At 47.4% G+C, this 26,886-nt stretch overlaps 1 protein-coding gene across 3 annotated transcripts in view; it reads right to left on the bottom strand.

Moving 5' to 3' along the window:
* Positions 1 to 26,886, bottom strand: part of ddx51 (DEAD (Asp-Glu-Ala-Asp) box polypeptide 51) — a 70,033-nt gene that overhangs the window by 21,346 nt on the left and 21,801 nt on the right. For all 3 annotated transcript variants that reach the window (XM_072499002.1, XM_072499020.1, XM_072499010.1), the window contains exons 8-13: positions 18,732 to 18,840; positions 17,267 to 17,412; positions 13,118 to 13,331; positions 9,024 to 9,139; positions 8,808 to 8,924; positions 6,258 to 6,359 (exon numbers count right to left, since the gene is read on the bottom strand). In XM_072499002.1, the coding sequence (XP_072355103.1) occupies positions 6,258 to 6,359; positions 8,808 to 8,924; positions 9,024 to 9,139; positions 13,118 to 13,331; positions 17,267 to 17,412; positions 18,732 to 18,840 (804 nt within the window). The remainder of the gene's footprint in view (positions 1 to 6,257; positions 6,360 to 8,807; positions 8,925 to 9,023; positions 9,140 to 13,117; positions 13,332 to 17,266; positions 17,413 to 18,731; positions 18,841 to 26,886) is intronic.

Below are 26,886 nucleotides of genomic sequence, written 5' to 3'. Positions count from 1 at the left end.
AATTTGGGATGCTGCAGCCGGCGTGACTGTGGGTCACGCATCAGGGCAAGCACCACTACTTCGAGACAGCGGAGGAGGCATGGACATTCATCCAAGAAGAGAAACTGGAATAGATTTGAGAGTTTGATGTTTGGAGAGAAGCAGCGAGGTGGTGGTACAGAAATGTAAAGTGGGGAAAGGGGAGGGCTACTGTATAGCAATGCTGGACGGGGAATTTTTCTCCCCCCGATGGGGGGGGGACATGAAGAAATGTGGGCGCCGGTGGGAAAAGGGACAGGAAAGGGGAATGAGGGAACTGCGCCATAGGGGGTGGGGCCGAGGAAAGCGCGGGTATTTTCCCGCGCTATGGAAATTATAGCGGGAAAACGGGCGCAGGAAGGAAGGGAGCCTCACACGCAGGGAGGTCAAAGAGTGAACGGGGGAAGCCGAGGTCAGCCAGAGTTAGCTGACTTCCGGAAGCAATATGGGGGGAGTAATCAAGCTAGAGGGGGATCTAGCTGGGGGGGGGGGGGGGGGGGGGGGGGGGGGGGAATTAACTGGGTTGCTGCTGCTGAGTGCAAGGGGGAGCTGGTAAGAGATGAGGTGGTCGGGGCGGGAGGGCGCTGCCTGGGGGACAGACGGGTGCGTGGGACCTGGATGAGGAGATGGCCTAAAAAAGGGGATGGCTAGTCGACGAGGGTGAATGGCCCTCCAATCCGGCTGATCATGTGGAACGTGAGAGGTTTAAATGGGCCGATTAAGAGGGCACGGGTGTTTGCGCACTTAAAGAGACTGAAGGCGGACGTAGTCATGCTCCAGGAGACGCACCTGAAGTTGGCGGATCAGGTTAGACTAAGAAAAGGATGGGTGGGACAGGTATTCCACTCAGGGTTGGACGCGAAAAACAGAGGGGTGGCAATATTGGTGGGGAAACGTGTATCATTCGAGGCTAAGAACATAGTGGTGGACAGTGGGGGCAGATATGTGATGGCGAGTGGCAGACTGCAGGGGAGGCGGTTGTGCTGGTGAATGTATATGCCCCGAATTGGGATGACGCGGGATTCATGAAGCGAATGCTGGGACGTATCCCGGACCTGGAGGTGGGAAATTTGATAATGGGGGGGGGGGGGGGGAGGAGAGAGAGACTTTAACACAGTGCTGGATCCAGGGCTAGACCGGTCCAGATCCAGGACCGGGAGAAGGCCGGCAGCGGCCAAGGTGCTTAAGGGATTTATGGAACAAATGGGGGGAGTGGATCCGTGGAGATTCGCCAGGCCGATGGGTGAAGAGTTCTCTTTTTTCTCCCACATCCACAAGGTATACTCCCGGATAGACTTTTTCGTTTTGGGAAGGGCACTGATCCCGAAGGTGGCAGGAACGGAGTACTCGGCCATAGCCGTTTCAGATCACGCCCCGCATTGGGTGGATCTGGAACTAGGAGAGGAAAGGGAGCAGCGCCCACTCTGGCGATTAGATATGGGACTACTGGCGGACGAGGGGGTCTGCGGAAGGGTGAGGGGGTGTATTGAGCGATACCTGGAGGTCAACGACGATGGGGAGGTTCAGGTGGGGGTAGTATGGGAAGTGCTGAAGGCGGTGGTTAGAGGAGAGCTGATCTCCATCAGAGCCCACAAGGGGAAACAAGAGGGCAAAGAAAGAGAGAGATTAGTGGGGGAAATTTTGAGGGTGGATAAAAAATATGCGGAGGCCCTAGACGAAGGGCTATACAGAGAAAGACGAAGACTACAGACGGAGTTTGACCTGCTGACCATGGGAAAGGCAGAGGCACAGTGGAGGAAGGCACAGGGGATACAATATGAGTATGGGGAAAAGGCGAGCCAGCTGCTAGCCCAACAACTTCGGAAGAGGGTGGCGGCGAGAGAGATCGGGGGAGTTAGGGGCGAAACGGGAAATATGGAGCAGCGAGCAGGGAAAGTTAACGAGGTGTTCAAGACCTTCTATGAGAGGCTATACAAGTCCCAACCCCCGGGGGGAAAAGAAGGAATGCTACACTTTCTGGACCAGCTAAGGTTCCCGAAGGTGAAGGGGCAGGAGGTGGCAGGTCTGGGGGCGTTAATCGAGGTGGATGAGGTGATTAAAGGACTGGGGAACATGCAGGCAGGGAAGGCCCCGGGACCAGATGGGTTTCCGGTGGAATTCTACAGGAAGTATATGGACCTGTTGGCCCCGCTTTTGGCGAGAACCTTTAATGAGGCTAAGGAAAGGGGGATGCTACCCCCGACAATGTCAGAGGCGACGATATCGCTAATCCTGAAACGAGATAAAGACCCGCTGCAGTGTGGATCATACCGGCCCATCTCACTCCTAAATGTAGACGCCAAACTGCTGGCCAAAGTGATGGCGACAAGGATAGAGGATTGTGTCCCAGGGGTGGTGCATGACGATCAGACAGGGTTTGTAAAGGGGAGACAAGTGAATGCTAATGTACGAAGGTTGCTGGGGGTGATGATGACGCCCCCACCGGAAGGGGAGGCAGAGACAGTGGCGGCGATGGATGCAGAGAAGGCATTCGATAGGGTGGAGTGGGACTATCTGTGGGAGGTGCTGAAGAGGTTTGGGTTCGGTGAGGGGTTTATTAGATGGGTCAGACTCTTATATGGGGCCCCGATGGCAAGCGTCGTTACAAACAGGCAAAGATCGGGATACTTTCGACTACATAGGGGTACAAGACAAGGGTGTCCCCTGTCCCCGTTATTGTTCGCGTTGGCAATTGAACCACTGGCCATAGCGCTGAGGGATTCTAAGAAGTTGAGGGGGGTACTTAGAGGGGGAGAGGAACACAGAGTGTCGCTTTACGCAGATGATCTACTGCTATATGTAGCGGGCCCGGTAGAGGGGATGCCAGAGGTAATGCAGATACTTAGGGAGTTTGGAGAGTTCTCGGGATACAAACTAAATATGGGGAAGAGTGAGCTTTTTGTGATGCACCCCGGGGAACAGGGCAGGGGGATAGATGCTCTGCCGCTGAGGAGAGTGGTAAGGAATTTTTGATACCTGGGGATTCAGGTGGCCAGGAACTGGGGAACCCTGCATAGACTTAACCTGACGCGACTGGTGGAGCAGATGGAGGAGGACTTTAAGAGGTGGGATATGGTGCCGCTGTCACTGGCGGACAGAGTGCAGGCAGTTAAAATGGTGGTCCTCCCGAGGTTTCTTTTCGTGTTTCAGTGCCTCCCCATCCTGGTCACAAAGGTCTTTTTAAAAAAAAGACAGGAGCATTATGAGCTTTGTGTGGGCGGGAAAGACCCCGAGAGTAAAGAGGGGGTTCCTGCAGCGCAGTAGGGACAGAGGGGGACTGGCACTGCCGAGTCTGAGCGACTACTACTGGGCCGCCAATGTGTCGATGGTCTGTAAGTGGATGAGGGAGGAAGAGGGAGCAGCGTGGAAGCTGGAGATGGCGTCCTGTAAGGGAACGAGCCTAAAAGCACTGGTGACGGCGCCGCTGCCGTTCTCCCCGAAAAGGTACACCACAAACCCAGTGGTGGTGGCGACCTTGAAGATCTAGGGGCAGTGGAGGCGACACAGGGGAGTGACGGGTGCCTCGGTGTGGTCCCCGATAAGGAATAACCACAGGTTCGTCCCGGGGAGGATAGATGAGGGATTCCAGTGTTGGCAGCGAGCAGGAATTAGGAAGCTGAGGGACCTGTTTATAGACGGGACGTTTGCATGTCTGGGAGCGCTAGAAGAAAAATATAAGTTGCCACCAGGGAATGCCTTCCGATACATGCAAGTGAGGGCATTTACGAGGCAACAGGTGAGGGAATTTCCGCAGCTCCCGACGCAGGGGATCCAAGATAGAGTGATTTCGGGGGCATGGGTTGGAGAGGGCAAAATGTCCGAAATATACCGGGAGATGAGGGACGAGGGGGAGGTGATGATAGAGGAGCTGAAGGGAAAATGGGAAGAAGAGCTGGGGGAAGAGATCGAGGAGGGTCTATGGGCGGATGCCCTAAGTAGGGTAAATTCCTCGTCCTCGTGTGCCAGGCTTAGCCTGATTCAATTTAAGATTCTACATAGAGCACATATGACGGGAGCAAGACTGAACAGGTTTTTCGGGGTGGAGGACAGGTGTGGGAGGTGCTCGGGAAGCTCGGCGAACCACACACACATGTTCTGGTCGTGTCCGGCACTACACGAGTTCTGGGGGTGTGTGGCAAGGGTAATTTCAAAGGTGGTGGGGGTCCGGGTCAAGCCAGGCTGGGGGTTAGCTATATTTGGTGTTGCAGAAGAACCGGGAGTGCAGGAGGCGAAAGAGGCCGATATTTTAGCCTTTGCGTCCCTAGTAGCCCGGCAAAGGATTCTACTTATGTGGAAGGAAGCGAAGCCCCCGGGCGTGGAGGCCTCGATAAACGACATGGCAGGGTTCATAAGATTGGAACGAATAAAATTTGCGTTGAGAGGATCGGCTCAGGGGTTCTCCAGGCGGTGGCAACAGTTCCTTGACTATCTCGCGGAACGATAATGAAAAGACAGAAAGGACAGCAGCAGCAACCCAGGGGGGAGGGGGTGTTTTTGCTATTTGTTTTCTAGTTTTGTTGTAAGCTCACTATATTATTTAAATAATGTTTAATGTAGAGTTGTTGAGTTGTAGAGTTGTAGAGTTGTTGAGTTGTAAAAAACGGGAAACATTTTTGTTTGAAAAATTTCAATAAAATATATTTTAAAAAATAAATAAAAGCCAGCTCTTTAGCCCTGTGCTAAACCAGCCCCTATGAAAATTGCTTATTGTCACAAGTAGACTTCAAATCAAGTTACTGTGAAAAGCCCCTAGTCGCCACATTCTGGCGCCTGTTGTGGGAGGCTGGTATGGGAATTGAACTGTGCTGCTGGCCTGCCTTGGTCTGCTTTCAAAGCCAGCGATTTAGCCCAGTGAGCTAAACCAGCCCCAGTGACATATCTGTACCTAACATCAGATTTTAGAGCATTACAGCTCTCAGTGCTCCACCCCGGGTAGGATGGAATGTATAATTTCATAATAGAGTGTATAATTTTCATATAATCACACAGTTCTGTTACAGACATCCCCATCCAGAGAGCACAGCGGGCAGCAACAAATTAAAGGTTTTCAGAACACGTATGACGGTACTGCGATATTATTCAATAATCACCAAGGTAGTAACAGGATAAATTGAAAACTAACGGAGGTTATAGAAAAGTATGTTACACAAACCTTTGTGAAATGAGTCTGAGTCACTTGGGCCAGTTCATTGATAGAAGATAAATTATACCCATTAGCTTTTGGTTAGTCGAGCGGTACGGTGGCACTGTGGTTAACATTCTGTCTCAACAGCGCCAGGGCCCCGGGTTCAATTCCAACCTTGGGTGACTGTCTTTGTGGAATTTGCAATTTCTCCCGTGTCTGCGTGGGTTTCCTCCGGGTGCTTCGGTTTCCTCCCACAGTCCAACGATGTGCAGGTTTGGTGGATTGGCTATGCTAAATTGCCCCATACTGTCCAATGGTTAGGTGTGTGTGTGTGTGGGGGGGGGGGGGGGGGGGGGGGGGTGTTGTAGGGTGTTCTTTCAGAGGGTCGATGCAGACATGTTGGGCCAAATGGCCTCCTTCTGCACTACAGGGATTCTGCAATTCTATTTCCTGATTCTAGTTTCACTCACCATGTTTTAAAATTAACTAGATAAAGGTCAGGTTTATTGGTGTCCTGGATTCCTTTCTGGATATAAAATGGTGGGAATATAAATGTTTTTGTTTTAAATTCAGAGTACCCAATTATTATTTTTTCCAATTAAGGGGCAATTTAGCGTGGCCAATTTACCTACCCTGCACATCCTGTTTGTGTGTGTTGTGGGGGTGAGACCTACGCAGACACAGGGAGAATGTACAAACTCCACATGGACAGTGACCCAGGGCCGGGATCGAATCCGGGTCCTTGGCGCCGCAAAGCAGAAGTATTAACACTGTGCCACCGTGCTGCCCCGAGAGTACAAATTTAGACTTCAGCTGTATAATGCATGTTTGCAATGTTTAACATCAACGTCCTTGGAGATGCTGCTTCATGGCACTGAGGACCCGGGTTTGATCCTGATCCCGGGTCACTGTCCATGTGGAGTTTGCACATTCTTCCTGTGTTTAGGTGGGTCTTATCCCCACAACCCAAAGATGTGCAGGCTAGGTGGATTGCCCACACTAAATTGCCCCTTAATTGAAAAAAAATAATTGGGTGCTCTAAATTTTTTTTCAGATGCAGGGAGGGTTGGTGGCAATGTGGGTGTGGTGTTTCAGGCTAAAACCCACTGCTTACCTGTGGATGTATGTCCTAATGAACTGTGGGGCATCATAATTAACCACGCACATGACATCTTTAACATCGATTCCTCTCGCACTTGCATCAGTGCTGATCAGTCTATGGAAGAAGGTATTATTAAAAACTGTGTAACAAGTGGGACTTCAGGTCTAGAACAGTATGCAGCAGTAATAGACAGAGCCTCAAAGTGGCCAGACACAGAATCCGAGTAAAGCACGCTGAACATTCCAAACTACCATTCCTCTCTAAAGTCCGTGAGGATCCAGAATCTGTGGCCATCTCTTCTGCATATCAATGCTTGTAATTCTCCAATCAGATCGCTACTCATAGGATCATAGAATTTACAATTTAGAAGGAGGCCATTCGACCCATTGAGTCTGCACCTTGGAAGAGCACCCTACTGTTTTTTTTCAATTTAGAGTATCCAATTTTTTTTTTTTAACCAATTAAGGGGCAATTTAGCATAGCCAATCCATCTAACCTGCATATCTTTGGGTTGTGGGGGTGAAACCCACGCAGACACGGGGAGAATGTGCAAACTCCACACAGACAGTGACCCAAGGCTGGGATGAACCAGTGTCCTCGGCGCCGTAGACAGCAGTGCTACCCACTGCCCCACCGTGCTGTCCTAAGAGCACCCTACTTAAGCTAACCTTGCAACCCAGTCACCCTCACCTAATCTTTCGGACAAAAGGGCAATTTAGCATGACCAATCCACCTAACCTGCACATAATAATAATAATCTTTTATTGTCACAAGTAGGCTTCAATGAAGTTACTGTGAAAAGCCCCTAGTTGCCACATTCCAGCGCCTGTTCGGGTACACAGAGGGAGAATTCAGAATTCTCAGCTGGTACAGGAATTGAATCCGCGCTGCTGGCCTTGTTCTGCATTCCAAGCCAGCCCTATCTTTGGACTGTGGGAGGAAACTGGAGCACCGAAAGGAAATCCACGCAGGTACGGGGAGGAGGTGCTATGATATGATTTTATGAGATGATTCTCAGTCATTCAGGCCAGCATATTGATGGAAGATAAATCATATCCATTCATTTTGGGTTTGTGCAAACTCTGTGGTTAGCACTGCTGTCCTACAGCGCCAGAGACCTGGGTTCAATACCGGCCTTCGGTGACTGTCTATATGGAGTTTGCACATTCTCCCCGTGTCTGCAGGGGTTTCCTCTGTGTTCCAGTTTCCTCCCACAGTCAAAGATGTGCAGGTTAGGTGGATTGGCCAAGCTAAATTGCCCCTTTGTGGGGTTACGGGGAGAGGGAGGGGGAGTGGACCTGGGGTAGAGTGCTCTTTCAGAGGTTAGGTACTGACTCGATGGCCCTCCACTGTAGGGATTCGATGGATTCTATCATGTGCAGAAATGGGGTCAATTTATCCAAGTATGTTAATAAGGAAAGCTCTACTTCACCACCACCTCTCATGACTCCTCCATCACCTTGGATTTGTCAGACTGGATGAACTGCAAATTCCTCCAAACATTGGGAAAACCTAAAGCATTGTCTTTGATTCCCATTATAAGCTTTGTATTCCTGCCACTGATGCCTTTCCCTTGCTGCTTTATTGTGTGCAACCTCAGTGTCGTATTCAACTCAAGTTGAGCTGCTGACACTGTACTCACCCCTTCCCATCACCTCCGTAACCATTTCCCATCTATGCTACTGTCAGTTCCTGACTTGATTATTCCAATGCTTTCCTGGCTGACATCCCGTCTTCCTTTCTTCATAAATTTCAGCTCATCAAAAACTCTGCTGCCCACACCCTGACTCCCACCAAGTCCTATTCACCCATTGCTCCTGGACTCACTGATTTACATTGTCTGTGAGTGACTCAAATATAAAATTCTTAACATTGCATTTAAATCCCTTCATGGCCTGACTCCTCACATCTCTAAACCTTCTCAAGCCCTATGCCACCTGATTCTGGACATTTGTGCAAATGCTCCCTTGTCATTGGCAGTTGTAGGAACCATGCTCTGGAATCCCTGCCCTACTCTCCTCCACCTCACTTTCTTTTCTAGGATTGTCACTTAACCCCTAACACTTGGACCCAATCTCTTATCATTGCCCCTTCATTAGCAAGCAACCCTAATTTCCCGCTGCATGTCTCTGTGAAGTTCACTACAATGTCTTTCTGTGTTAAATGTGCTATGCACAGTTGGAAGTTGTTGCCCAAAGTCTCATAAACCCTAACCATAAAATAATCAGTACAAAGATATACACATGCCAACCAAATGGAGTGTGTCTAAGCATGCAAACCATGCAGACTCGGGCTATATATTGGCATAGCTTATGTGCCTGCATCGGTATGCACATACACACATACCACAGACACACAAGCCACACTGCCCAAATGCCACAAACCACACTGACACAAACCAGCTGACACGCTGACATCCCAGCCTGATGCCAGCACCTCCCCTCGAAACCCCTCGTGTCAACACCCTCCTACGTGTTGACACTGTCACTCCCCCGAAACCCAGATTCCCTACGCTAGTACCCATTCCCCCCTCCACAAGCGTCAACACAGACACACACTTACATTTGGAGTTTTCCTTGCTCAAACTCTTTCAGTGTTTTTCGTCTTTCATTGGGGGAAAGTCTGGAAGAAAATTCTGCCACTTGTATACCACCAAAGGCATGGAGTAACAGATACAACCTGCAACAGATTCATTGACACACTGATCATCCTGTATAAATAGAGACAGCTCACTGATCAAAGATACCAGTAGCTAGAACAAAAAGACAGAATGGTTACCTGTGTGAAGCACCTCTGGAGTTGGTGAAACACAAAATACGACTGAACTTCATTCTCAGGACAAAGTAGAGGATTATCAGAGGCTTCTTGTTGAGGTGGCATGGGACATAGAACTCCTGCACGGGACAGAGAAATACATCATTTTCTTTTGCCAAGATGGGCGGCATGGTGGTACAGTGGTTAGCACTGCTGCCTCATGGCGGAGAGGACCTGGGATCAATCCCGGCCCCGGGTCACTGTTCGTATGGAGTTTGCGGATTCTCCCAATGTGCACGCGAGTCTCATCCCCACAACCCAAAAAGATGTGCAGGGTAGGTGAATTGGCCACACTAAATTACCCCTTAATTGGAAAAAAAAGAATTAGGTACTCTAAAAATTTTTTTAAAAATATTGTGATGGAGTGAACAAAGGTGGCTTCAGAGCAACGATCACTCGCACTTGCTCCTTCAGTAGCAAGCAACCCTCATTTCCCGCTGCATGTCGGTTAAGTAACCCAAAAATGCTCACAAAGGAAAGTCTCAGAGACTATTTTCAGGTAGCTCACCTTGTGGGAATCATCCCCAAAACACCAGTTCCCAACAAAACCCAAAATTGTGGATGTTGCAAAATATTGCTCAATGATATCTCCGTAGCCACATTTCTTCCATCTGTTCCTGGATGGCATTTAACATTTATAACTATAAAGCAAATGGGAATGAGTATGGATTCCTGACAGGAAAGAGCTAGAGATGAAGACAGAAGAAGAAGCAACAAAGGATCATAGGTTCAAGTCTCACTCCATGATACCGGATAAAGGATAGCCTTGGCCTGCCCCCCTCATTTGTCCTGTGGTACTCACGAAAGGGACCGAAACTCTGACTGGGTGTTGCCTAAATGTGCAAAGTAACCATAAACTTAACATCACTACACACAAATGATTTCACACTCGTCGTGACAAGAAGTCAGAGGTGATTGTGACATCCTGAGTGCCTGATCCTCGCTGTACCATCAAGGAGCGGTGTTGAATACAGACCTGGTACTACCTCCCAAGCAAACTTGCCCAGCATTGAGGGGCTCAAAACCAACTCCACTGGATGGGCCATGTTTTTCATATGTCTGACACCAGAGTCCCAAAGTAATTGCTCTACCTCGAACTCTGGTTACGACAGGAGATTCCCAGAAGGAAACACTTTTGGGGTGTCCTGAAAGTATCCCTGAAAAGGTCAAACTTTCCCCTAACTCATGAAAGTTCCTGGCTTATGGCCAACCAAAATGGAGAAGGCTCATCTGGGAAATTACCAAACATGTCGGGAACATGCAGAGGTGAAGTCGAGCTGGACTGAGCACACAAACCTTCAAACAACCCATCTACCCAACCCTTCAAACAGCACCTGCACTATGAGTGTGGCGGAGTCTGCAGATTGGGCATTGGGATAATCAGCTATCTCATCACCCATCAAATCAGAGTGGAAACAGATCAGCCTTAATCCTGACTGTCTAATAAGATGGCACTACCTCACAAATGAAAATAGATGACTGGAGACACGAGTGTCCCTTGGATACACATTCTAGATTGTCAGAGGCAGGGCTAGGCTATCTGTCCTCAACCCATTGTATCACAGCTGCAGAGACCCTGAGCCATCAGATCCCATGCTGAAATTCCCTCTGATAATGATAGGAAGATATGAGGAACTTGAGTCCAGAAATAGGGTCCAGGATGTAGCAGGCAATTTAGGGAAAAGACTGCTAGCAGCAGAGTCAGAGGGATACGCCCACAGCCTGAATTACCTTGCCCCACTCAGTCTTTTTTTTTCTTTTTTGTTAAAGAATTGGGTACTCTAAATTTATTAATTTATTTATTTATAAATTTGGTGTACCCAATTAATTTTTTCCAATTTAGTGGCAATTTAGCGTGGCCTGCACATCTTTGGGCTGTGGGGGCGAAACCCATGCAAACACGGGGAGAATGTGCCAACTCCAATCCCACTCAGACTTGACCTCATTAGTGGGAATACACAGGATGCCCCGGTTCAGCCAGGATGATTCACTCAAGACCCATCGTCATTCAGGGCAACCTTGTTTAACCAACCATTATCCCCTCACAGAGTCTGATGACCTATTTGTCTGTCAATGGAAGGTTAGTTGCATATGAATGACATAGCTCTGTTCTTTTATAGAAACGGTAGTGGGAAATCAGACACCCTAGATAATGATAATGGATTCAAGTCTGGCCACCTCTGGGGAGAATCTTTGCTTGAGGGGGCATGTGGAGCTTAGAGAAAGAGAGCGAAGAGATGGTGTTTTGAACAGTTACAGGCAGAAGGCTTTGGAAATTGACCAGAGAGGTCATGAAAGTTGACACGGAGGAAGGCTTTGGAAAGGGTTCGGAATGTCCCTAACAGAAGAAAAATTGTTTTGTAAATGCAAGCATTGCCTTTGCCTGTTTGTGTAAGTAGAATAAGAGCTGCATGTTCATGTAACGTGATGCTTAATGGGAACATGTGTGTAAAGGTTAAGAAACTGCATGTAATCTGTTAGTGTTAGCGCTGAAGTAAAGTTTAAATATTGTTTTATTTCCTTTTGTTTTAATAAAGCTTTGTTTCTAAAATGATCAAGCCCTATTTCTTATATTATCACTCTTAGAAGGAATTGATCTTTCCGCACTGCATTAAAACTAAAAGTTATGACATCTGGTCCAGTCTCTTAGCCAATGTTGAGAGCTGACCAGGAATCCGTAACACTCCCTAAAACTCTCCAACTCCCTTTTCTCCCTTAAGACACACAAAACACACCTACTTAAACAACCTTTTGGTCACTCCGCCTAGCATGCTTTTTTGGCCTAGCATACTTTTTATTCTCGAGTACACCTCCACAAAGCTCTTTGGGACATCTATGTTAAAGGTGCGATGATATAAAGTTGTTGCTATACACACAAAAAGCTTTTGAGACAGAACTCTAACTAGATTGGAGAGCTGTGATAACAGAGTGCTTGGTTTCAGATTTCAGCAGGTCCGGAGAGATAATGGTGAGAAAAATAACAATTCACTTTCCCTGAAAGGGTTATGGAATCAGTAGGCAGCTGACCCTGTTCCAATGTATCAGAAACTGTCCATAAACACAGATCCAATCAAGTCTGAACACACCCCAGGATGTTGGGCTTTGGAGTAATCATTTATCATTTGCCTGGTCAATGAAGGGTAGGTCCTCATACCTGTGTGTGAGTGTGCGTCTTTTTGTGATTAATTCAAGGGATGTGAGTAGAGAGAGAGAAAGAAAGAGAGACAGACATACAGAAAGAGACAGACGCACTTCCATTCACCACAATATTGCATATAGTAATCTAATCACAGGCACCCTGGCTTAACTCTCAGTCAGCCTCTGCCCCTCTCATGCTTTGTTTAACTCTCCCAGCAGCAGAGACTCAAATTGTGAGAGTAAAATCTCCCGAGGCATTGGAAGAGTTAGATATTCACTGGGTGTGGTACATCTAAACTTTATCATGCTCCCTATGAAGCTCAGATAAAAGATTCCTTTGTCAGAACTCCAATTGAAAATAGCCAAAGCAGTCCCCCGCCCACCACACAGCAGGCCAAGTGCTCTTTCGAACCAAAATGGACTGGCATGACTTGTTTCATATCTTCACCAGCATTAACCACAGAGCTCTCATTACGTAGAGGTACAGATCACAAATGGAAAATTACAAGTGGATTGCATGTCAGGTGTGGCTCAGTTGTAGCACTCTCCTCTGAGTCAGAAGGCAGTGGTGTCAGGTGGCATTCCAAGGTTGATCCTCCCAGTGCAATCTCCTCACTTTCAGGAGGGGAATGTTTTTGGATGAGACGTTTAACCTGCCTCTCAGGTGGGTGCTTTGAAGAGCATGGGAGTTCTCACCAATGTCCCAACTGATGTTTATTCCTTAACCAACATCAATAACACAAACTATCAGCAAATTATTTCATTGCGGTTTGTGGGAGCTAACATGTGCAAAATTAGCAGTGTGGTTTTCCATTTTCTACATTACAAGAGTGACTATACTTCAGTGCTTCACTGGTAGCAAAGAGCTTTGGGGTTTCCCAAGTCTTGAAATATATTATTAAATTACAATCAGTCCTCACCGTCAGCCCCTCGGGCAAGGTGTACTTCGTTTTGATGGTGCCAACTGCTTCTCGGTGCTTACTCTGGATCACGTGTGGCCCCTGCTCAGGCGGTGCGTAACTGGAGGTGAAGAGCTGAGGCTGGTGCAGCGCCAACTGCTGGAGCTTCTCAGAATCCTGAGTGAGGGTGGCAGAAAACAGCACCTTCTGCAGGGGCATCTGCAGTCGGGAGTGGCTGTGAAAGAAATCAGATGTTACTGACTTACAGATACATTGGTAATAACAGGTGCAGTGCTAGAAATATGGAGTTATCAGACAACAATTAGACAATGGGTGTATAATTCAGCAAATCCTCCTATAATAAATGGAGCTAGGACTCCCACAGCACCCCCGTGTAGCCAAACTATTAACATCTACAAATACTTTGAGCAGTAATAAACACAAATTTAAATTAACTCACCTGTACTTTAGTCACAGTCACAACTACTCGCCATAAATTTAAAACACACTTAATCTGGGGACTGCCTTTTCACATTTTCAAACTTGTCGATTTGCTTCTGGGCTGCTACATCAGATAGTCATCTAATTTTAATTTTTTCCCCTCAATTAATGGGTAATTTAGCGTGGCCAATCCATCTACCCTGCACATCTTTCGGTTATGGGGGTGAGACCCACGCAGACATGGGAAGAATCAGCAAACTCCACATGGACAGTGGCCCGGGGCGGGATAGAACCCGGGTCTTCAGTGCTGTGACACTGCAGTGCTAGCCACTGCGCCACCCCAGATAGCCATCTACAAGGTCCATGTAACTGGTTACATTTTTAGTAAGTGTCTTTACCTATAGAAGATGTCATTTTGAAAGGCTCCCCACACCACTGATTCTGAAATAGTCATCAATATTTGACAACTACCATTTTACTTTGGCTGTTGTCAAGAATGTCACTACACTGGAATGGGTGCAGAGGAGATTGACCATGATGCTGCCCGGGCTGGAGGGTCTGAGCTATGAGGAAAGGTTGGAAAAAGCTGCGGCTGTTTTCACTGGAGCAGCGAAGGTCGAGGGGAGACCTGATAGAAGTATATTTACGATTAGGAGGGGCATAGATAGGTTGGATAGGAAAGCACTTTTCCGTTAATTGAGAGTTCAATAATCAAGGGGCATAAATTTAAGGTAGAAGACTAAGCAAGGAGTGGAAGAGAAACCTTTGCACCCAGAGGGTGGTGGGCGCCTGGAACTCACTGCCAGAGAGGGTGATTGAGTCAGTCAGAAATTCTTGTAACATTTAAGAAGTGTTTAAATATTCATTGTGCTGCCACAACCTCCAGGGCTCTCATGGACATGATGGGCCGAATGGCCTCCTTCAGTGCTGTAAACATCTATGAATTGTTCAATATTGTAATGGAGCAAGCAAAAAATAATAATTTGAAGAATTAAAGTTTTATAGCAGCTGCCATGCCGTAATGATGACACTTTCATCTCGGAATGTCCCACTGCAGACATTTAAGCGTAAATCTACGACACCCCTGGTAAGAGTACTGAGGTAGCCTTTTGAATGAGACATTAAACCTGTCTGCCCTCCAGCAAGGATTGAAAGCTTTTCATCAATCATGCCCCGCCTCAGACTCTTTAAAAAATATTCAGCAATAGTACTTCATACGGTACCAATTAACTCGCCCTACGACAGCTGGATAAATATTTGTTAAGGATTGGAAATGCAAACTGAGGGCAGCACGGTGGCGCAGTGGATAGCACTGAAGTCTCACGGCGCCCACACTTTTGGGGTGGGGGGATGTGAGAGAGAGAGAGAGAGAGAGAGAGAGAGAGAGAGGGGAAGATGAGAGCCGATGTGGGAGGAGACCTCACAAGCAGAGAGCTGAGTGCGAGGAGAAGTGGGAAGGGCAGGTCTCAGCATAAAGCCAGATTTGTGGGTGCCTCATAGCTGAGAGCTAGAGACAGGGAGGGACGAGGAGGTTGCGCCTCAGTAGAGCAGCAGATACAGGGATGCGGGTGTGCGCGCGCGGTGGGGGGGGGGGGGGGGGGAAATGTTTCTCCCGGCAGAGGGGTATTAGGTAAGCAACATAACTCTCCTAACTTGCAACCGAACTGTATCTATCTATTGACTATACTGGCCCCGATAACCACCATTTTCCTTTTCACTCCTCCTACTTGAATAGTTTTCCTGTACCATGATGATATGATCAGTTTGCCCATCCATGCTGCACTCCTTGATCTCATCCACAATGGGTAACAAGTGCCTCACATCAGTTGCTCAAAATCAAGGCCTGTGACTCCTCCAGTACTAAATGCTGGATCCCTGTACTTGTCTGAATTGTAGGAATAATTTCCTGACCTTTTCCATTGACCGGCTCTGAAGTTCTAGTAAGGGGAATGAGGTTTTAAATTTAGTGTCACGTGTACTGAGGTACAGCGAAAAGTATTGTTCAGCATACACTCCAGGCTGATAGTTTCACACATGAAAAGCGTAGGATATACGATAAATACACAATATAAATACATAGATGTCGGGTGAAGTATATAGAGTGTAGTGCTAGAGTAGAGATGTGTGGAGAGATCAGTTCAGTCCATAAGAAGGCCACTGTTCTATGTTCTATTCAGGAGTCTGGTAACAGCGAGGAAGAAGCATTTTTTGAATCTGTTAATGCGTGTTCTCAGACTTTTGTATCTTCTGCTCAATGGAAAAGGTTGGGAGAGAGAATAACCCATGTGGGAGGGGTCTTTGATTAAGCTGCCCGCTTTAGCACAGTAGGCTAAACAGCTGGGTTGTAATGCAGAACAAGGCAGCAGCGCGGGTTCAATTCCCATACCGGCCTCCCCGAACAGGCGCCGGAATGTGGCGACTAGGGGCTTTTCACAGTAACTTCACTGAAGCCTACTTGTGACAATAAGCGATTATTATTATTATTTCCCAAGGCAGCAAGAGGTGCAGACAGAGTCAATGGATGGGAGCTGGGTTCATGTGATGGAGTGGGCTGTGTCACGACTCTCTGTAGTTTCTTACGGACTTGGGCTGAGCAGTTGCCATACCATGGGGGCGCAGTGGTTAGCACTGCTGCCCGAAGGCGCTGAGGATCCAGGTTCGATCCCAGCCCTGGGAGGAAAGGAGGGAGATTCCGGAGGAGGTATAGGCGCTGTTGTACATCCTTGGCTGTAGTGTCGACGTATTATAATGACTTATTATCCGATGTATTACGCTGGGTATTACAGTGTCCAGGTAGCTCTTCCCCCCTCACGGATGCTTGGCAATGTCAGCAACTCAGACTCCAGCTCAACAACTCTGAACCAAGGTTCTTCAAGTTGTAGAGACACTTACTACAGGTATGGTTGTCTTAGGTCTCCACAAACTCTTATCTGCTGCAGCTGTGTTATACCACCTGTCCTGCCATACCCATCTAAACATATCGCTTTATTTAATTAATTAATTATTAATTGACTCAATCATTTCACTGTTATTAATTGGCTTACCTAAGTTACTAATAATTCTTACTAAAATAATTAATAAGTTACAGGTTCCCAGTTCAGAAACCAAAAGAAACTCAACCAGTTCGGAAGGATTTTTCCTCACCCAGAACTACAAACCTTAATCAGTTTTCCTTCTGATCTCCATCCCTCTTTCACCTTCACATGGTCTATCGCCAGCACTATCCTTTCCTTCCTCAACTTCTTTGCCTCTATTTCTGGAGCTAGACTATCCACTTATATTCATTCCAAGCCCACCGACTCCCGCAGCTACCTCGACTACGCCCCTTCACACCCTGCTTCTGGCAAATACTCCATCCCATTCTCCCAGTTTCTCTGTCTCCATTGTATCAGTTCTGAAGATGCTATCTTCTACAACGCTTCAGAAGTGTCTTGCATTTTTAGTGATCGAGTCGTTTGGGGCAAAGAGTTCCCCAGGTACTTCCTGATCCCGCCACTTGAATGAGCAAACTCTAATTTTAAGATTGGGCTCTTCCCTCCTGCAATTCTGACCTCACTAAAGTGACTTCAGTTGTCCATTCTGGAGAAGCCAGGCAAGTCAACCAATGTGCGAGTACTCCATGCTGTGCTGAGTTACCATCATTGAGCTCTGATACAGCTGTTGATGTGGTGTTCTTGCTATTGGTAGCCCTAAACACAACCCTGGCCTAAGGAACACCCAGTCCCTTACCTTGCAGCCGTGCAGGCTCCTGGGTTGGTCCTCTGGAACAAGATGCCTGGAGCTGAGCATTCACCCGTTTGGTACACGGCCTTCACTACCTGGTTCAGCCAGTCTTGATGCATACTATCAATCATTCGATCCGCCTCATCGATTATCTGAAACACGGCAGTTATTAACTTTTTGACATTAGACTTTGACAAATCTGTTTTTTTTTTTTACCAGTGGAGAGCGTTTTGCACCACTCCCCGGAACAGGAACAAGCATTGTTGCTATCCAGTGGCTGGTATATGTCTAGGGATCAGACGGGAACCACGATTGGGATGCCTACCACAGTTTAACATCCCTCCAACACTCACGTGAAGAGTGGATGCTTGGAGGTGGTACTGGAGGGTGGTCAGCATTTGTGAACCAATTGGCATAAGAACACAAGAACATAAGAACTGGGAGCAGGAGTCGGCCATCTGGCCCCTCGAGCCTGCTCCGCCATTCAATGAGATCATGGCTGATCTTTTGTGGACTCAGCTCCACCTTCCAGCCCGAACACCATAACCCTTAATCCCTTTATTCTTCAAAAAACTATCTATCTTTATCTTAAAAACATTTAATGAAGGAGCCTCTACTGCTTCACTGGGCAAGGAATTCCATAGATTCACAACCCTTTGGGTGAAGAAGTTCCTCCTAAACTCAGTCCTAAATCTACTTCCCCTTATTTTGAGGCTATGCCCACTAGTTCTGCTTTCACTCGCCAGTGAAACAACCTGCCCGCATCTATCCTATCTATTCCCTTCATAATTTTATATGTTTCTATAAGATCCCCCCTCATCCTTCTAAATTCCAACGAGTACAGTCCCAGTCTACTCAACCTCTCCTCGTAATCCAACCCCTTCAGCTCTGGGATTCACCTAGTGAATCTCCTCTGCACACCCTCCAGCGCCAGTAAGTCCTTTCTCAGGTAAGGAGACCAAAACTGAACACAAAGCTCCAGGTGTGGCCTCACTAACACCTTATACAATTGCAGCATAACCTCCCTAGTCTTAAACGCCATCCCTCTAGCAATGAAGGACAAAATTCCATTTGCCTTCTTAATCACCTGTAAACCAACTTTTTGCGACTCATGCACTAGCACACCCAGGTCTCTCTGCACAGCAGCATGTTTTAATATTTTATCATTTAAATAATAATCCCTTTTGCTGTTATTCCTACCAAAATGGATAACCTCACATTCGTCAACATTGTATTCCATCTGCCAGACCCTAGCCCATTCACTTAACCTATCCAAATCCCTCTGCAGACTTCCACTATCCTCTGCACTTTTCGCTTTACCACTCATCTTACTGTCGTCTGCAAACGTGGACACATTGCCCTTGGTCCCCAACTCCAAATCATGTATGTAAAATCATCGGGAGGAGGGCAGCTGCAATCAGAGAGAAAGGGAATTATCCGCTGTCTTTAGACCAGGTTGTTAAAGCCTTACCAGGTATCGGAGATGCTGCAGATTGAATCCGTCTGTTTTGGAAATGTGGTCAACCAGACGTCCTGGAGTTGCAACCACGATGTCTGCCAAGCTGCGGCAGCCAGTAACCCTGTGGCCAATGAAAGCAGGAAAATTGGCTCATTATCAGTCAATCAGGAGTCCTGGCTCACCAATTACAGCATGGCAACTACAATAGGGGGCATGAGTGCACTTATGTCAAAAAACAGCGTCGAAAGATGCAGGTAATTAAAAGTTAATTGGCTGCCAGCGAAGCAACAGGGCAAGTTGAGCTTCTTTTACCCCTGTTCTAGTAGTGTTAATGTTCCCAGCTTAGCTGTTTCAACTTTTTCACTGGAGAGAGGATCTGGGTCATCTTCCTGCATTACACCATCACTTCCAGAGTTACCACAGGCATGAGGTCAGTTTCTACATGTACCCTAATGCCACTTTATTTTTAAAAATTTAGAATATCCAATTCATTTTTTCCAATTAACGGGCAATTTAGCACGGCCAATCCACCTATCATGTACGTTTTTGGGGTTGTGGGGTCGAAACCCACGCAAACACTGGGAGAATGTGCAAACTCCACACTGACAGTGACCCCGAGCCGGGATCGAACCTGGGACCTCGGCGCTGTGAGGCAGCCGTGCTAACCACTTGCGCCACCATGCTGCCCCCTAATGCCACTTAGCACTAACTCTTCAATACATCTCTCGACCTCTCCAGTGACTCCGTGCAGTCAGATTGTTTTTTTTTATATATACAAATGTTTTTATTCAAGGCTTTTCTTTTATTTAAAATAAATTTAGAGTATCCAATTATTTTTTCCAATTAAGGAGCAATTTAGCGTGGTCAATGCACCTACCCTGCACATCTTTGGATTGTGGGGGTGAGACCCATGCAGACATCGGGTGAATGTGCAAACTCCACACAATGACCCGGGGCCCGGAACGAAGCTGGGTCCTCAGCGCCGTAGGCAGTAGTGCTAACCACCGCGCCACTATGCCACCCCTAATATTCAAGGCTTTTCAACAAAAATATAAATATACAAAATATCAAAATAACAACCAAAGAGCATCAGAAGAACATCACATCAATCCAACAAACCACCACAACCATCCAGCCCCCGACGCCAACTCCCAACCACGTCCCGCATTCCCGTTTTAACGCCCTTACTCCCCCTATTTTGCTGACCTCTCAATCCTCCTTGAAGAACATAAGAACTAGGAGCAGGAGTAGGCCATCTGGCCCCTCGAGCCTGCTCCACCATTCAATGAGATCATGGTTGATCTTTTGTGGACTCAGCTCCACCTTCCGGCCCGAACACCATAACCTTTAATCCCTTTATTCTTCAAAAAACTATCTTTATCTTAAAAACATTTAATGAAGGAGCCTCTACTGCTTCACTGGGCAAGGAATTCCATAGATTCACAACCCTTTGGGTGAAGAAGTTCCTCCTAAACTCAGTCCTAAATCTACTTCACCTTACTTTGAGGCTATGCCCCCTAGTTCTGCTTTCACCCGCCAGTGGAAACAACCTGCCCGCATCTATCCTATCTATTCCCTTCATAATTTTATATGTTTCTATAAGATCCCCCCTCATCCTTCTAAATTCCAACGAGTACAGTCCCAGTCTACTCAACCTCTCCTCGTAATCCAACCCCTTCAGCTCTGGGATTAACCTAGTGAATCTCCTCTGCACACCCTCCAGTGCTAGTACGTCCTTTCTCAGGTAAGGAGACCAAAACTGAACACAATACTCCAGGTGTGGCCTCACTAACACCTTATACAATTGCAGCATAACCTCCTTAGTCTTAAACTCCATCCCTCTAGCAATGAAGGACAAAATTCCATTTGCCTTCTTAATCACCTGTTGCACCTGTAAACCAACTTTTTGCGACTCATGCACTAGCACACCCAGGTCTCTCTGCACAGCAGCAGTTTTAATATTTTATCATTTAAATAACAATCCCTTTTGCTGTTATTCCTACCAAAATGGATAACCTCACATTTGTCAACATTGTATTCCATCTGCCAGACCCTAGCCCATTCACTTAGCCTATCCAAATCCCTCTGCAGACTTCCAGTATCCTCTGCACTTTTTGCTTTACCACTCATCTTAAGTGTCGTCTGCAAACTTGGACACATTGCCCTTGGTCCCCAACTCCAAATCATCTATGTAAATTGTGAACAATTGTGGGCCCAACACTGATCCCTGAGGGACACCACTAGCTACTGATTGCCAACCAGAGAAACACCCATTAATCCCCACTCTTTGCTTTCTATTAATTAACCAATCCTCTATCCATGCTACTACTTTCCTCTTAATACCATACATCTTTATCTTATGCAGCAACCTTTTGTGCGGCACCTTGTCAAAGGCTTTCTGGAAATCCAGATATACCACATCCATTGGCTCCCCGTTATCTACTGCACTGGCAATGCCCTCAAAAAATTCCACTAAATTAGTAAGGCATGACCTGCCCTTTATGAACCCATGCTGCGTCTGCCCAATGGGACAATTTCCATCCAGATGCCTCGCTATTTCTTCCTTGATGATAAATTCCAGCATCTTCCCTACTACCGAAGTTAAGCTCACTGGCCTATAATTACCCGCTTTCAGCCTACCTCCTTTTTTAAACAGTGGTGTCACGTTTGCTCATTTCCAATCCGCCGGGACCACCCCAGAGTCTAGTGAATTTTGGTAAATTATCACTAGTGCATTTGCAATTTCCCTAGCCATCTCTTTTAGCACTCTGGGATGCATTCCATCAGGGCCAGGAGACTTGCCTACCTTTAGCCCCATTAGCTTGCCCATCACTACCTCCTTAGTGATAACAATCCTCTCAAGGTCCTCACCTGTCATAGCCTCATTTCCATCAGTCACTGGCGTGTTATTTGTGTCTTCCACTGTGAAGACCGACCCAAAAAACCTGTTCAGTTCCTCAACCATTTCCTCATCCCCCACTATTAAATCTCCCTTCTCATCCTCTAAAGGACCAATATTCACCTTAGCCACTCTTTTTTGTTTTATATATTTGTAGAAACCTTTACTATCTGTTTTTATATTCTGGGCAAGTTTACTCTCATAATCTATCTTACTCTTCTTTATAGCTTTCGGTTGCCCCCTGAAGATTTCCCAGTCCTCTAGTCTCCCACTAATCTTTGCTACTTTGTATGCTTTTTCCTTCAATTTGATACTGTCCCTTATTTCCTTAGATATCCACGGTCGATTTTCCCTCCTTCTACCATCCTTCCTTTTTGTTGGTATAAACCTTTGCTGAGCACTGTGAAAAATCGCTTGGAAGGTTCTCCACTGTTCCTCAACTGTTTCACCATAAAGTCTTTGCTCCCAGTCTACCTTAGCTAGTTCTTCTCTCATCCTATTGTAATCTCCTTTGTTTAAGCACAAAACACTAGTGCTTGATTTTACCTTCTCATCCTCCATCTGTATTTTAAATTCCACCATATTGTGATCGCTCCTTCCGAAAGGATCCCTAACTATGAGATCGTGAATCAATCCTGTCTCATTACACAGGACCAGATCTAGGACCGCTTGTTCCCTCGTAGGTTCCATTACATAATGTTCTAGGAAACTATTGCGGATACATTCTATAAACTCCTCCTCAAGGCTGTCTTGACCGACCTGGTCAAACCAATGTAGATTATGTAGATTAAAATCCCCCATGATAACTGCTGTACCATTTCTGAATGCATCAGTTATTTCTTTGTTTATTGTCTGCCCCACCATAATGTTACTATTTGGTGGCCTATAGACTACTCCTATCAGTGACTTTTTCGCCTTACTATTCCTGATTTCCACCCAAATGGATTCAACCTTATCCTTCATAGCACCGATGTCATCCCTTACTATTGCCCGGATGTCATCCTTAATTAACAGAGCTACACCACCTCCCTTACCATCCACTCTGTCCTTCCGAATAGTTTGATACCCTCGGATATTTAACTCCCAGTCGTGACCATCTTTTAACCATGTTTCAGTAATGGCCACTAAATCATCGTCATTCACGCTGATTTGCGCCATCAACTCATTTACCTTATTCCGAATACTACGGGCATTCAGATAAAGTACACTTATGTTGTTTTTTTTTTACCTCTGTTCTGAATCTTAACACCTCGATCAGTAACCTCTCCTAAATTATATTTCCTCTTAACTTTTCTCCTAATTTTCCTCGTCGTTGAACTCATATCTTCATGTAACAACCTGCTGCGTCGCTTACCATTAATGTTTTTACTTCCAGTTTTATTCCTTTTAGTATTCCTGGTCCTATTCACTGAGCTCCCCTCAGTCACTGTACCTTGTACTGTCGCCCCTTATGATTTTTGACTATGGCTTCTCTGCCTTTACTTTCCCCCTTACTGCCTTTTGTTTCTGTCCCTGTTTTACTACCTTCCAACTTCCTGCATCGGTTCCCATCCCGCTGCCACATTAGTTTAAACTCTCCCCAACAGCTCTAGCAAACACCCCCCCTAGGACATCGGTTCCAGTCCTGCCCAGATGCAGACCGTCCAGTTTGTACTGGTCCCACCTCCCACAGAACCAGTTCCAATGCCCCAGGAATTTGAATCCCTCCCTCTTGCACCATTTCTCGAGCCACGCATTCATCCTATCTATTCTGACATTCCTACTCTGACTAGCTCGTGGCACTGGTAGCAATCCTGAGATTACTATCTTTGAGGTCCTACTTTTTAGTTTAACTCCTAACTCCCTGAATTCAGCTTGTAGGACCTCGTCCCGTTTTTTACCTATATCGTTGGTGCCTATGTGCACCACGACAGCTGGCTGTTCCCCCTCCCCCCCCCCCCCCCCCCCCCACCCCAGAATGTCCTGCAGCCGCTCTGAGACATCCTTGACCCTTGCACCAGTGAGGCAACATATCATCCTGGAGTCTCGATTGCATCCGCAGAACCGCCTGTCTATTCCCCTTACGATTGAGTCCCCTATCACTATAGCCCTGCCATTCTTTTTCCTGCCCTTCTGCGCAGCAGAGCCAGCCACGGTGCCATGAACCTGGCTGCTGCGGCCTTCCCCTGGTGAGCCATCTCCCTCAACAGTATCCAAAGCGGTATATCTGTTTTGCAGGGAGATGACCGCAGGGGACACCTGCACTGCCTTCCTACTCTTGCTCTGTCTTTTGGTCACCCATTTTCTATCTCCCTCAGTACCTTTCACCTGCGGTGCGACCAACTCGCTAAACGTGCTATCCATGACGTCCTCAGCATTGCGGATGCTCCAAAGTGAGTCCATCCAGAGCCGTCAAGCGGTCTAACAGGAGTTGCAACTGGACACACTTCTTGCACGTGAAGGAGCCAGGGACAATGGATGTGTCCCTGAGCTCCCACATCGCACACGAGGAGCATGACACGGGTCTGAGATCTCCTGCCATGTCTTAAACCTTCGGTTAACTTCAACAACTACAATTTCCCACCCCCCCAAAAAAAAAACGAAGAAAAAATAAATAAATATACCAATGAAAAGAAAAAGAAAACAAAAAACTACTTACCCGTCACTTACCAGGGATAAAAAGCACTTCCTCCCCACCCAGCTTCGAATTCCCACCTAGATTCAAATTCCCAAACTCACTCAGCTGTGTCTTCTCTGGCTCACTGGGAGAACGGTTTCCACCTCCGGGTGAACCCTCCTACTGATACCCACAGAGCAAATTTGATCTTCTCCAACCGCAGGAATTCTGCCAGGTCACTCAACCACACCCCTGCCTTTTGCGGCTCCGAGTCCCGCCAACAAAACAAATTCATCTCCAGGCCATCAGTATGGCTAAGGCCAATTCATTGGCCTCGCGCCCCCCTCTGTTCTCCCGGGTCTTCCGACGCACAAAATATCGCCTTCCGTCACACCAAATGTCACCACCCCCAGACTCAGGGCCACACTCACAACCTCGGACATAACATCCGAGAACCCTTGCCAGAACTCCCTCAATCTTGGACATGCCCTGAACATGTGGACATGATCTGCGAGCACCCCCACCCCCCCCCGCGCACCATCCACACCTATCTTGCACCCCTTCAAAAAACCTGCTCATCCTCACCACCATCGTGTGAGCCCTATGCACCACTTTAACCTGGATGAGGCTTAACCTCACACACAACGAGGATGTGTTGACCCTTCACAAAGCCCCAGCCTATGTCCCAGCCCCCAACTCCCATTTGCACTTAACTTCCTCCACCAGGGCACCCTCCCTCTCCATCAGTTCCTTGTAAATATCAGACACCTTCCCCTCCCCTATTTTGGCCTCCATCTGAAGCTTGTCTTGCAACACTGGAGGCGGCAGCCCCGGGAAGGTCTGCACCTTTCTCCTCACGAAATCCCGAACCTTCAGGTACCTAAAACCATTCCCCTTGAGCAACTCATACAATTCCTCCAACTCCTCCAGCCCTGCAAACTTGCCCCCTATAAACAAGTCCTTGAAGTACTCAATCAATACCTGCCGCCACCCCTACAACCTCGCATCCAATCCCGTTGGCACAAACTATGGTTATCACAAATAGGCACCCACAGCGACATACCCTCTAACCCCAAGTGTTGCCTACACTGCCCCCACACTCTCAAAGCCGACACCACCACTGGGCTGACGCAGTACCTGGCCAGCGAGAATAGCAAAGGCGCAAATCACAAAGCCCACAAACCTGTTCCCCTCCACGATACCGCCTCCATCCGTCTCCAAACCGACCTCTCCTCCACTGCCCATTTCCTAACGATCGCAATGTTTGCAGCCCAATAATAATTTATCAAATTCCGCAACCCCCACAGGTCCTTTCCCACCCACACAAACCCTGAGGTCAAGCCATTGACTTTCCTGAAAAACCTCTTAGGGCCAAAGATAGGGAGGTTCTGAAACACAAACAGAAACCTAGGCAGCACCGTCATTTTCACTGTCTGCACCCACCCCACCAGCGGCAAAGGCAAACCACCCTACCTCTTAAAATCTGCCTTCATCCCCTCATCTAGTCAGGCCAAGTTCAACCGATGCAGCTGGGCTCAGCTTCGCACCACCTGAATACTAAGGTATCTAAAGCTCGTCCCCAACACACTGAATGGCAATTCCCCTAACCTACTTTCTCGTCCCCTAGCTTTGATCGGGAACACCTCACTCTTTCCCATGTTCAATTTATATCCCAAAAACCGGCCAAATTCCCCTAAAATCCTCATAATCCTCCTAATGCAATCCAACGGGTCCGAGATATATAATAACAAATCATCCACGTACAGTGAAACCCTATGCTCAATCCCTCTCCAGTCCCTCAACGCCCTAAGCACCATTGCCAATGGCTCTACCGCCAAGGCGAAAAGCAATGGAGAGAATGGTATCCTTATCTTGTCCCACGCTGTAGCCCTAAGTACCTTGAACTCACTCGGTTTGTCCGCACAGTCTCCACCGCCGCCGTGTACAGCAACCCGACTTAATCCTCTCATCCACAAACCCCTGTCCAAACCAGAACCTCCCCAGCACCTCGAACAAATACACCCACTCCACCCGATAAAAAGTCTTCTCCGTATCCATCGTCACCACAACCTCAATGTCCCGAGGTCACCATAATCACATTTAGTATCCTCCGCATATTCGCTGACAACTGCCTTCTTTTCACACAACTAATCTGATATTCTCCAACCAACACCGGCACGCAGTCCTCAATCTGCGATGCAAGCATTTTTGCCAATTACTTGGCATCGACATTCAACAACGATATCCGGCAGTATGACCTACTTGTCCTTTTTAAGAATCAGGGAGTTAGAAGCCTGCAACAAAGTAGTGTGAGTTCTCCCCTTTCCCTCGCCTCATTATATGCCCTCACCAGCAGTGGCCCAATTCTGCCCCAAACTTTTTGTAAAACTCGACTGGGAACCTGTCTGGACCCGGGGCTGTCCCCGTCAGCATCGTTCCTATGCTATCCATCACCTCCCACAGTTCAATCAGGGCCTCCAGGCCCTGAACCCACCCCTCCTCCACCGTAGGAAACTCCAACCCATTCAGGAACCGCCTCACCCCCTCTTTTCCACACACCCCTCCTCTCGGGTGCTCCAACTCATAAAGCCTCCTATAGAAGACCTCAAATCCCCCATTTACCCCCTCTGGATCCATCACCGCCTTACCCCCTTCATCCCACCGATCTCCCT

Source organism: Scyliorhinus torazame, chromosome 1 (genome assembly GCF_047496885.1).
Source record: "Scyliorhinus torazame isolate Kashiwa2021f chromosome 1, sScyTor2.1, whole genome shotgun sequence".
In the NCBI taxonomy this organism is placed as follows: domain Eukaryota; kingdom Metazoa; phylum Chordata; class Chondrichthyes; order Carcharhiniformes; family Scyliorhinidae; genus Scyliorhinus; species Scyliorhinus torazame.
Note: the sequence above shows the minus strand (reverse complement) of the source record. Positions and strands in the feature narration are given on the sequence as shown.